Source organism: Gopherus evgoodei, chromosome 12, assembly GCF_007399415.2.
Source record: "Gopherus evgoodei ecotype Sinaloan lineage chromosome 12, rGopEvg1_v1.p, whole genome shotgun sequence".
Classification (NCBI taxonomy): Eukaryota; Metazoa; Chordata; order Testudines; family Testudinidae; genus Gopherus; species Gopherus evgoodei.
The window spans coordinates 44,167,443-44,180,283 of NC_044333.1; the positions used below are offsets into that span (position 1 = coordinate 44,167,443).

Here is a 12,841-nt window from a genome sequence, read left to right on the forward strand (position 1 = left end):
CCAGCACGGGCGGGACCTTTGCGCATGCGCTCTCCTCTGCACCCGCTCCCCAGGGCGCGCCTGCTCGCAAACGTTCTCCCGCGCGGGCTGGGCTAGGAGCGCGGCGGCGGAAATTGACCCCCCCCCCCGGGCGGAGCTCGCTGTGGAGCCCGCGCTCAGCTTCCGGAGCAGCCGGGAGACGTAGGAGTCGGGACTCCAGTCCCGGGTGAGTGTCCCGGCACTCCGGGGTTCCCTGCCCGGCCCCGGCCCCGGCCCCACAGCTGCCTGCTGGCGCTAGGCGGAGATAGGCTGACTGGAAGGGGGGCGGGGGCGGCAGAGAGAGGGGATCAGACTTTCCCAATCTTCCCTTTTTCAAATCTGTGTGACGGTAGCACCCAGAGGTCCCGCCTGGTGCTGGGCGCTGTACAGGCACAGGGAGAGTTTGCAGCCTAAATGAGAGAGGCAGGGCGAGAGGAGAAGTGAATTGTGCATGGCAGGTCGGAGCTGGGAATAGACACTGGATCTCCTGACTGTCAGTCCAGGGCCTTATCTATTAGCCAGCTCCTTTGTCACTTCCCCACCCCTCCAGCAGCTGTGGGAAACATCTAAGGGGATTAGCTTGTTTGAAATACCACCTGAAAGTAAAGTTCTGCTGTATGATGATGATGTGTAGGTGGGAACTGATGACACTAGGGAGGCTGGGGGGTTGGATGGGGGTACTAGGAAAGGGTAGAATGTGGTGGTGGACTGGGTAGAGCAGGTGATGCTTTTCTCATTGTTTTTATGCCCTATCCTAATTCTGTTCAGAAGCTGATTGGCAGCTGTAGCGATGTGGTCAGCTGATGAAGTTGCTGGTCTGTGCTACACACATTATAGCACCAAGCTTCCTAAGCAGGGGAAGCCGGATCCTAACCGGGAGTGGACTTTACTGGCAGCTGTGGTTAAAGTGGAGTCTGCACCTGAAAGAAAGGCTTGCCTTAATGGTGGGAATCTGCAGGGTGAGAATGAATCTTCCTTTCTCAGTAAATGCCTGTTATATGATTTTAAAGGTGACCTGTAAAGGAAAAATAGGGGTTACAGTGGACGAGAAGCCGGATATGAGTCAACAGTGTGCCCTTGTTGCCAAGAAGGCTAATGGCATTTTGGGCTGTATAAGTAGAGGCATTGCCAGCAGATCGAGGGATGTGATCATTCCCCTCTATTCAACATTGGTGTGAGGCCTCATCTGGGGTACTGTGTCCAGTTTTGGGCCCCACACTACAAGAAGGATGTGGGAAAATTGGAAAGAGTCCAGCGGAGGGCAACAAAATGATTAGGGGGCTGGAGCACATGACTTATGAGGAGAAGCTCAGGGAACTGGGATTGTTTAGTCTGCAGAAGAGAAGAATCGGGGGCCGGAGGGGGATTTGATAGCTGCTTTCAAATACCTGAAAGGGGGTTCCAAAGAGGATGGATCTAGACTGTTCTCAGTGGTAGGAGATGACAGAACAAGGAGTAATGGTCTCAAGTTGCAGTGGAGGAGGTTTAGGTTGGATATTAGGAAAAACTTTTTCACTCGGAGGAGTGGTGAAGCACTGAAATGCGTTACCTAGCGAGGTGGTGGAATCTCCTTCCTTAGAGGTTTTTAAGGTCAGGCTTGACAAAGCCCTAGCTTAGATGATTTAGTTGGGAATTGGTCCTGCTTTGAGCAGGGGGTTGTACTAGATGACCTCCTGAGGTCCCTTCCAACCCTGATATTCTGTGATTCTATGATTCTATGAAAATAATGTGAGTTTTTTTGCCTAGAAAGTGTTTGAATTCTTTCTCTTACTTTTATCCTAGAAACATCAGGAATGTTAAATATTTTTTTTTCCTGTTTGGTGGAGATCTCTACTGGAGGACCCTGAAAAGTAAAGTGAGATCTTTTGCAGATCTTGTTTGAAAGGACAGAGATATGACTCTAGCAAAATTATCTTCTCTCAGGAAAAATGGAGTACATAATTATTGCAAGATCTGATCAGATCAGATCAGTGGTCTTCCTAGTCCAATATCCTATCTCTGACAGTGCCCATTTCTGGCTGCTTTACAGGAAGGTCTGAGAAACTTTATAATGAAAAACAATGGCATAATCTGCACAAAGGAAGATGTCCCTTCCTTTCTGTTTATATCAATCATCTAGAGTTTTGTTGTGCCGCATATCATTGTACTGTCTGATCACTTCCCATGTAAAATAGACTGGCAATAGCAAAGTTCCTAGTGGGCTTTACAGAGTGTCTTACTCCTCTCTCTTTTTGGCTTTTGAAAACTCTTCAGGGGCCGGCTGTTTGTAATGTGTGTTTTGTGAGTGTGGCAGATAGGAGGGGTGGTTGGTGTTGTGAATATCGTTCATGTCTTGGTGGAAGGACTCTTTCTGGAGGAAGGTTTTGCAGCACTTGTGAAGGGGCTCAAACTGTGCAGTCTTCTGCTCTCTGGAATTTTGTTCCATAGCCACATCTCTTTGACTGAGACCACTTTGTCCCTGGCTGTCACATGCTTCGTTCTGGACTTTGTGATCTGCATTGGCCCAACTCTCTTGGCATTTTACAGTTTGGAATTTGATCTCTAATGTAACTGGTCTTGAGTCATTAATTGGTCCTAATCTTCAAGCAGTTTTAAAACTGGCATTGGAAATGGACTGGAAGCCAGTGGAGGGACAGTGCCATGGGGTTAACGTTCTCATGGCACCCTAAACCATGGAAGAGGTGGACAACTGCACTCCATATCCACTGGAGCTTTGCATTATTCTTACATTCTGCTTCAGACACAGTGAATTACTGTAATCTAGCCTGGAGATGACAAATGTGTGCATCACTGTGGTCAGATCCTCATCTGGGAGGAAAGGGAGGAGTTCCCTAGTGAGCTGGAGGTGAAAAGTGACATTTTTAGATATTGATGCTACCTGGTCATTCAGGTTTAGCGGGAAGTCTTTGCATCACTCTGATGAATGGACATTGTGTGCCTTCAGTGAGAGGGCTCTTCGGTGTTGCTCTTTCCTAGAAACTCCCTCAGATTTACTAGCCTCACCAGGTTGAGACAGCGTCCCAGCTCATTCTTCAGTGTTTCCCCGTTCTGACCAGCATCACTTCTTGTCCCACATTCTAACCCTCATCAGGTAGTGGTTGATTTACATCCCAAAGCATGAGAGATTAGACTGCCATATAATGTGGATGTTATCATTATGCATGTTTAATCCTCCTAAACCCTTTGCGCCTTGGTGACATTTTGTGGCAGAGTTTTCCACATCAGTTGTTCAATGTGCACAAGTATTTTATTACTTTTTAAATGTAAAGGAAGGAAAAAGAGAACTTTCTCCCAACAGGCAGCTGACCCGCCATGAAATGTCTGTACCTACTGCGGGCAGATCTGTGGTTCCAGGATTGGACTCCTGAGTCATCTCGGGATTAGTATGTAAATCGGTGATAGAGATCATCCTTGAATTGAGGAATCACCGATGATGAAATGTACTGCTTTTCGATTTCAGTGAATGTTCCTTGTTCTTGTATTATGAAAGAGCATGAACGAGTCCCCAACTGACCTTCTCTATACCATTAATTGTTTTATATGCATTTATCATATCCCCTCTCTGAATTAAACAGTCCAAGTCTCTTCAATCTCTCCTTATACAGAAGTCTTTCCAGGACTCTAGTCATCCTTGTTGCCTTTCTCTGGAACTCTTCAATTTTGTTATATCTTTCCTGAGAAGAGGTGACTAGAAATGAACGCCATGTTCAGGGTGCTATGAATTGAGATTCGGGCCTTGCTGTACTGGATGCTGTAGCAATGCATATGAAGAGATAGTTCCTGCCTCAGACAGTGCAGTCTAAGAAGACAAGTGACAACAAAGAATGAGGGGACAGGATCACAGTGAAATACATACCATTTTTATGGAGGTTTGCAGCTGTAGGACCTGTTTGGAGAGTGGAAAAAAGGCTCAATTGAAAGAAACTGAAGGAGTGATCTGACAGGTAGGGGAATTGTGAGAGGACAACCACAAAAGCCAAGATGGTGAGATTTCAAGGAGTGTTACAGAATTACAGGCTCTGGGTTTGGGCCAAGAAGAGGCAATAGAAATCTTGGGGAGAGCAGTTTCGGTGGAGCTGAGGGGATAGATATCGGACTGGAGGGGGGTCCAAGGTGGAGCTGCAGAAGAGGAATTCTAGACGAGTGGTTGCACATGGCATGTTCTCAGATTTGATGGTGAAGGGGAGAAGGAGATAGAGTGGGCAATATTTGGAGAAGCAGGTGGGGTTGAAGGATGGCACCTTCAGCATTCTCATGTTGTGAGGGGAAGGGGTCAGAGTTGAGTGAGATTAAAGAGGAGTGTGAGGGAGGAATGAGGGGGCAAAGAAGGTCATGAGGCAGGAGGGCGATGGATGTGGTCACTGCTGCATGTGGAAGGTTTAGAGGAGGAGAGCAAGTGACAAATCTCTGTCAGTGATGAGGGAAAATATGGGAAAAGGAGATACAAAGATTTCGTGGTAGATTTTTGTCAATCTTCTATTTGAAAGAGCAAAATTTTGCGTGGAGAGGGTGAGGGAAGGGCGGTTTAAGGAAGGTGTCAGACGTAGTGACTAGGTAGCTGGAATTGTGGATGTGGCCAGGTCATCACTCCAGATCATTGTTAGATATATTTTAACACGAGTCTTAATATGGATCCTTGGTGCACCTGCTGTTAGCTGCTTAATCATGGGAAGTGGTTGGTTATTTCTGCTTTGTTTCCTCTCTTAGACAGTTTTGATCCATCACAAAAATTTACAGCTCTTCCCATGTTACTTATAATTTATTGGGACTTTCATTAATGACCTATTCACATGTTCTTCTGTATCCTCTGTTTTCCTTGCATGCTCAAAGATTGAAGAGGCACAGTTTTCCTTTACAGAAGCTGTGCTTGTTTGTCCCTATAATATCCTCTCTATCTTAGTGTTGCATAAGTCTGTTGCATACCCTTAGAGCCCCAACCAGGGTTATTCTATCTACTACCCGAGATCCACAAACCCAGAAACCCTGGACGCCCCATCATCTCGGGCATTGGCACTTTCATTGAAGGACTGTCTGGATATGTGGACTCTCTACTCAGACCCTATGCCACCAGCACTCTCAGCTATCTCTGTGACACCACTGATTTCCTGAGAAAACTACAATGCATAGGTGACCTTCCAGAAAACACCATCCTAGCCACCATGGATGTAGAGGCTCTCTACACAAACATCCCACACACAAATGGAATACAAGCTGTCAGGAACAGTATCGCTGATGATGCCACTGCACAACTGGTTGCTGAGCTCTGTGCCTTTATCCTCACACGCAACTATTTCAAATTTGATGACAATATATACCTCCAGATCAGTGGCACTGCTATGGGCACCCACATGGCCTCACAATGTGCCAACATTTTTATGGTTGACCTGGAACAACGCTTCCTCAGCTCTCTTCCACTCACGCCCCTTCTCTACCTATGCTACATTGATGACATCTTCATCAACTGGACCCATGGGAAGGAGACTCTGGAAAGTTTCCACCACAATTTCAACAGCTTCCACCCCATCATCAACCTCAGCCTGGACCAATCTACACGAGAGGTCCACTTCCTAGACACCACGGTGCAAATAAGTGATGGTCACATTAACACCATCCGATACCGAAAATCTACCGACCGCTATGCCTACCTTCATGCCTCCAGCTTCCATCCCGGGCACATCACATGATCCATTGTCTACAGCCAACCACTGCAGTACAACCGCATCTGCTCCAACCCCTCAGACAGAGATCAACACCTACAAAATCTTCACCAACTATTCTCAAAACTACAATACTTGCACGAGGAAATAAGGAAACAGATCAATGGAGCCAGATGTGTACCCAGAAGCTTTCTACTGCAAGACAAACCCAAGAAAGAAACCAACAGAACTCCACTAGCTATCACATGCAGTCCCCAGCTAAAACCCTCTCAAGTATAATTCCCAATTCTGGACCTTAGCGTCCAAAATATGGGTACTAGCATGAATTCCCCTAAGCTTAATTACCAGCTTAGATCTGATAGACTGCTACCAATCAGGAATTTTTAGGGCCTGATACCCTCTGGTCCCCCCAAAACCTTCCCAGGGGACCCCAAGACCCAGATCCCTTGAGTCTCACAACAAAGGGAAATAAGCCATTCCCTCCCCCCTCTCTCTTCTTCCTCCAAGCTCCTTCCCGCCTGGGAACACTAGGAGATCGCCTGATTCAACTTTTTGAATCACCACACCGAGAGGAATGTTACCTTCCCCCTCACCCAGAGGCAATACAAGCTGCGTGAATATAGCACAAAGAGAAAATTTATCCTTCCCTTCTCCCCACCAATTCCCTTGAACCTTAACTAGGAGAATAAAATTAAACAAGTCTTAAAAGCAAAACTTTTAATAAGAAAGAAAGAAAAAGTAAAAGGTTTATCTCTGCACTTTAGATGGTAAAAAGTTACAGGGTCTTTCAACTATAAACAATAGAAAGAAACTTTCTCCAGCAGAAACGCAATTTTAGCTACTTCCAGCAAGTACACATATGCAAATGAAAAAAACAAATTAAAAGACTATGACAGCCTTTTCTTACTTACAATTCTGAATAGATAAGAGACTGTAACAGGGAGATTGGCAGAAACCTGGTTGCACCTCTAGTCCCATCCAGGACCCAGAGAGAACAAAGCCAAACCCACAAACAAAGGCTTCCCTACACGAGATTTGAAAGTATCTTGTCTCCTGATTGGTCCTCTGGTCAGGTGTTTGCAGGTCACTGTTTGTTAACCCTTTATAGGTGAAAGAGACATTAACCCTTAGCTATCTGTTTATGACAAACTCCTCCAACGCATCATCAGAGATCTACAACCCATCCTGGACAATGATCCCTCACTTTCACAGGCCTTGGGTGGTAGGCCAGTCCTCGCCTGCAGACAACCTGCCAACCTGGAGCATATTCTCACCAGTAACTGCACACTTCACCATAGTAACTCTGACTTAGGAACCAATCCAAGCAACAAACCTTGATGCCAACTCTGCCCACATATCTACACGAGCGACATCATCACAGGACCTAACCAGATCAGCCACATCATCATCGGTTCATTCACCTGCACGTCCACCAATGTAATATATGCTATCATATGCCAGCAATGCCCCTCTACTGTACATTGGCCAAACTGGACAATCCCTACAGAAAAGGGGATATTAGGAATGGCAATATACAAAAACCTGTAGGAGAACATTTCAATCTCCCTGGACAAAATAGCAGATTTAAAGGTAGCCATCCTGCAGCAAAAAAACTTCAGGACCGGACTTCAAAGAGAAACTGCTGAGCTTCAGTTCATCTGCAAATTGGACACCATCAATTCAGGATTAAACAAAGACTGTGAATGGCTAGCCAACTACAAAAGCACTTTCTCCTCCCTTGGTGTTCACACCTCAACTGCTAGAAGAGGGCCTCATCCTTCCTGATTGAACTAACCTCGTTATCTCTAGCCTGCTTCTTGCTTGCATATATATACCTGCCTCTGGAAATTTCCACTACATGCATCCGACGAAGTGGGTTTTCACCCACGAAAGCTCATGCTCCAATATGTCTGTTAGTCTGTAAGGTGCCACAGGATTCTTTGCTGCTTTTACAGATCCAGACTAACATGGCTACTCCTCTGATACATAAGTCTGTAGTTATCTCTTCAGCTGCTTTACATAGTACTGAAGTAAAACTTGCTGGTCTATAATTTCCAGGATCACTCTTAGTGCTGGACAGAAAGACGTTTGCTACTTTTCAGTCCCTTGCCATAATAATTTATTTTTAATGAGTGCATATTTTTGGTAGTAGCTCATCCACTTCATCCTTAAGCTCCTTCTGAACTCTTGGATGTACGTGCTGCTGGTTAATTTATCAGTGTCTCCTGTGACACCACAGTCTCTGACAGTGCCACATTTACCTTTTCTGTGATGTCCTTGTCCTCTGTAATTGCTTAATCTGGTGATTCAGTGGAACCACCATTTTTTTTGGTGGGCTTCCTATTTCTGATGTACTTAAATTATGTCTTTGGTTATTTGTTCTTCCAGTTCTGTCTTAATTAAAGAGGAAGTTACAGAAGTGATTACATGCTGTAGTTTATGCCTCGCTTGGGCTGGATTTCCATTTTCTGATGGATGCTTGCTTTGATTTGCATAACTTCTTGAACCTTGATAGTTAGCCATAATGGCTTAATTTTTTGCTTTCTAGCTTCTTTTTTGTTTGGGGGCATACATGTCTTCTGTATTTGTTACAGTTATTTAGTTTAGTTATTCTGAGATTAAAGGTTTCCTTAAGTTTCCTCACTTCTGACTTTTTAGGTGAGTTAAATCCCTCTTTATAGTTTTTGATGTTCTTCCCATGATAATATTGAAGAAACTATCTGCTGATCACTTTTGCTTCAATTCCTCAGCTACAGTTACTTCCTGAACTAACTCCTACACATAACCTCTCCTCTGTTCACTTTGGAGTTAGCTGTTCCAAGAAGCAATCATTTAAGTTGTTGAAAAATTGCAGTTTAAGTTTTCAGAAGTGGGTAATGATTTTTTGGGTGCACAACTTGATGCATCTTAGAGGTCCCTGCCTTTTAGACAGTGCTGAGCACCCACCCTTTTAAAATCTCTCTTTAGGCATCCAAAATCACTAGTCACTTAGCAAATGTAGACCTTCTCTACCGTGTGTTCTGATGTGAAACTGACCAATTAGTCTGCCGTGAAATAGCAAGATCTGAATTTCTGATGTAAAATAAAAAACAAACCCACATGTGGGGGGAGGGATAGCTCAGTGGTTTGAGCATTGGCCTGCTAAACCCAGGGTTGTGAGCTCAATCCTTGAGGAAGTCATTTAGGGAACTGGGGTGTGTTTTTAAAAACAAACAAACAAAAAACTGAGGATTTGTCCTGCTTTGAGTGGAGAGTTGAACTAGATGATCTCCTGAGTTGCCTTCCAATCCTGATATTCTATGATTTTTTGACAATCTTCATAGAATCCAAAAAAGGATACTAATCCAATTTTTTTTTTCTTAGCAGGTCTCCTTTAAAAAGGGGTAAGGGTAAACTTGCCTCATCCACATCTCCTTTGTGCTATGCATTGTATGGTGCATTCCCCTTATGTCATCTTCCTTATTTGGGGGTCCCTGAATTGGTGGTCTCTCCTCTTCCCTTGCCACATGCCATGTCTTTCCCCCTACACTGACGCTGTGCCTGGTACATGACTTTCCTCATCTCAGTGTGTGTCTGGTACATAGCCTCCCCCTCCAGTGGGGCGTGTGTGTGAGAGACAGGTGTTACTCCATCCCTCCTCTTGTACCTTGTCTCATGTGGTGTTCCCATGTGCTGTCTGATTGAAATGATCAGATTAGGGTGATGCTTTTGGAAGTGGTTCAGCTAACTTTAGTATTTTTCTTTTTTAGTAACTAAGGAAGTTGTTGCTATGGGGACTGGAACTAAATGCATTGGCCGTACAAGAATGAGGAAAACTGGTAAGTATCGTGTAGAAACCAGGACTACCGATCTTGGCCTCTTCATTTCTTGTCACGGGCATGAGCTCAGCCTCCTGAAATGCAACAACAGTACAAGACAAAGTCCCAGCATTACCAGCTAGGTTTGCTGCACTGAGCTCCCACTATCCACAGCCCTTAAGAGGAACTGACAAAAGCCATATAAATTGACACTGTCAGCTAGTGCAGGTCCCAAATCTACTCCATGTTTACAAAAAGAACAAAAAAGGCAAATCTTGTTTTCTAGTCTGATTCTTTCAGAGCCTATTGTGAAATACACCACAGTAACCAAGCTCCAGAGGAGTGAGAGAAAACCCCTCTTATTTAGCTGTAATCAGCAGCTAGATACTGCACTGATTTCTCTATAAGTAACTGAGAGCTGCTGTGAGAAGTTCTTCATCCTCTCTCCTTCCTTACTATGCATATTCATAACAGAGGAGGACCAGACTGCACTTGGCTACTCCTCCTTGGAGAGTGGAGAGGCCACAGAGACTCATGTCAGAAAGGAGACATGACCAAGAGCCTTTCAATACAAGCCTCTTGACCTCTGTCTCTGGATTCTGGGGAAGACAAAGTATAACAAGAGAAGAGAGCAGGTCTGGCAAAGCCGTTTCTGTGCTCTATAGTGCATTTTGCCTATAAACACATTTTAAAGCCTTTTTATTTTTTGCCTTGCACTAAATGCTGCGTCTTGGATTACTGATTATGGATCTTCCTGGGGGTAGCACCACCACCACAATGTAATACTGATCTGGATGATTTATTGATTTATTTGTTAATTTTAAATAAAAACAGTTTTCTAACTTAATTTTTTTTATCGCATTGATTGCAACCCATATGATGTCTTGTAAGATCTAAAGGGTGAAATTTACCAGACAATATGAGTGAAATTGAGTAGGGTTTTTCATCATCTAAGTTGAATGCAATGAAACTTAAATAAAGAGTACCACAGCTGAAAAGTCAACTAGATTTTAGAATTAAATTTTGCTTTAATAATCTCGGGTAGCATTGGTAGCGTGACAAATCTATTAAGAGAATAGGGAAAGTTTCTTTGGTGCTATTAGCAATCTCAAAACATACGTCTAAGGCAAAAAGACAACTAGAATGTATATGCATTTTGTGATATTGAAGTTTAATAATTTAATAAAGTGCATTTAAAATAAAGTGCAAGAGATTACGGTGAAATGCATTATACAGTACAGTGATGAAAGTTCATATGATTGCATTAAAATGTATAGAAAGCAAGGATATGTGCTTTAAAATGCATTACATAGATATGTGATTGGCAAAAAGGACATTTCTGAGAAGCTACATGGTTTCTTTGCATCATTCTTCACTTTCAAAAAGGAAATTCCTACCTCATATCTGCTGTTTCCTGGTAACAAAGAGGAAGTAGTCTCAGATCTTGAGATGACAGGAGAAGAGATGCCAGAGCAAATCAGTTAATATTAAATGCAATAAGTCACCAGGCCAGACCGTCTGTTATCAAGTTCTGAAGGAGCTCAAATATGAAGTATCTGAACTGCTCACAAAAATATGCAATCTTTCATTAAAAACAGCTACTGTTCAAGAGACTTGGAGGGTAGCAAATGTCCTTTCAAAAAGGCTCTAGGGCAGGGGTTCTCAACCTGTTTCTTTCTGAGACCCCCTCAACATGCTATAAAAATTTCAGGGCCCAGCGAGGGAGGTAGGGGACTTGGGGCTCTGGGCCGGGGGTAGGCCCTCGGGCATAGGCATAGTTTGACTTCTGTTTTTGGGGGGAAGGGGCCAGCAGGGCTTGGCCCGCTCTGTATAGTGGGGTCCAGGAAGGCAGTGCCACCTCTACCCCTAACTCAGCTCAGCAGGCCACCCAGCCTGTCTGGATTGGGTATGATGGGGGTTCAGCTCAAAAAGTTTGAAAACCGTGCAGGGAGGGGGTAGTGAGGGGCTGGGTGCAGGCAGAGGGGTAGTTAGGGGCTGTATGTGGGCACAGGGTAGCAAGGAGCTGTGTGCAGGCAGGGGGGTAGCGCAGGGTTACAGTCCGGGGGTAACTAGGAGCTGTGTGCCAGGAGGGCTTGCCTGTGGTCACTGCTCCCCAAGGGCTCTGCTGGCCAGAGCGGGAGTCCTGTCTAGGTGGCTCTTACCAGCTGTGTGAGCTGAGGAGCAGCAGCAACCCCAGGCACCAGCAACAGTGGCAGATGGGGGAATGCTGTGGCTCCTGCTCCATGGTACCAGCCAGAGCAGTAGTTTCCACACTGCCCAACTCTGGCTTCCCGCCTCTGACCTGGCCAAGGGGTGGGGCCTCAGCGGTGGGGAGAGGAAGAGGGGTATATAGAATCATAAAATATCAGAGTTGGAAGGGACCTCAGGAGGTCATCTAGTCCAACCCCCTGCTCAAAGCAGGAACAATTTCCAACTAAATCATCCCCGCTAGGGCTTTGTCAAGCCTGACCTTAAAAATCTCTAAGGAAGGAGATTCCATCACCTCCCTAGGTAACCCATTCCAGTGCTTCATCACTCTCTGCGTGAAAAAGTTTTTCCTAATATCCAACCTAAGCCTCCCCCACTGCAACTTGAGACCATTACTCCTTCTTCTGTCATCTCCTACCACTGAGAACAGTCTAGATCCATCCTCTTTGGAACCCCCTTTCAGGTAGTTGAAAGCAGCTGTCAAATCCTCCCCCCCCCCCAGTTCTTCTCTTCTGCAGACTAAACTATCCCAGTTCCCTGAGCTTCTCCTCATAAGTCATGTGCTCCAGCCCCCTAATCATTTTGTTGCCCTCCGCTGGACTCTTTCTAATTTTTCCACATCCTTCTTGTAGTGTGAGGCCCAAAACTGGACACAGTACTCCAGATGAGGCCTCACCAATGTCGAATAGAGGGGAATGATCATGTCCCTCGATCTCCTGGCGATGCCCCTACTTATATAGATCCAATGCCGTTAGCCTTCTTGGCAACAAGGACACACTGTTGACTCATGTCCAGCTTCTGGTCCAGTGCGACCCCTAGGTCCTTTTCTGCAGAACTGCTTCCTAGCCATTCGGTCCCTAGTCTGTAACAGTGAACGGGATTCTTCCGTCCTAAGTGCAGGACTCTGCACTTGTCCTTGTTGAACCTCATCAGGTTTCTTTTGGCCCAATCCTCTAATTTGTCTAGGTCCTCTATATCCTATCCCTACCCTCCAGTGTATCTACCACTCCTCCAAGTTTAGTGTCATCTGCACACTTGCTGAGAGTGTAGTCCATGCCATCCTCCAGATCATTAATGAAGATATCGCACAAAACCGGCCCCAGGACCGACCCTTGGGGCACTCCGCTTGAAGCTGGCGGCCAGCTAGACATGGAGCTGTTG

At 45.2% G+C, this 12,841-nt stretch overlaps 1 protein-coding gene across 4 annotated transcripts in view; it reads left to right on the top strand.

The window, feature by feature from the left end:
- The first annotated feature begins 29 nt into the window (after positions 1-29).
- ADAT1 (adenosine deaminase tRNA specific 1) overlaps positions 30-12,841 on the top strand; it is a 38,381-nt gene continuing 25,569 nt past the window's right edge. Inside the window, exons 1-3 of one of the 4 annotated variants that reach the window (XM_030582107.1) lie at positions 30-205; positions 787-977; positions 9,425-9,493. In XM_030582107.1, the coding sequence (XP_030437967.1) occupies positions 809-977; positions 9,425-9,493 (238 nt within the window). In that variant the 5' untranslated portion in view covers positions 30-205; positions 787-808. Of the gene's footprint in view, positions 206-786; positions 978-1,800; positions 1,869-9,424; positions 9,494-12,841 lie in introns of those variants that run through there. The other 3 variants (XM_030582105.1, XM_030582108.1, XM_030582106.1) reach the window with 3 other exon arrangements.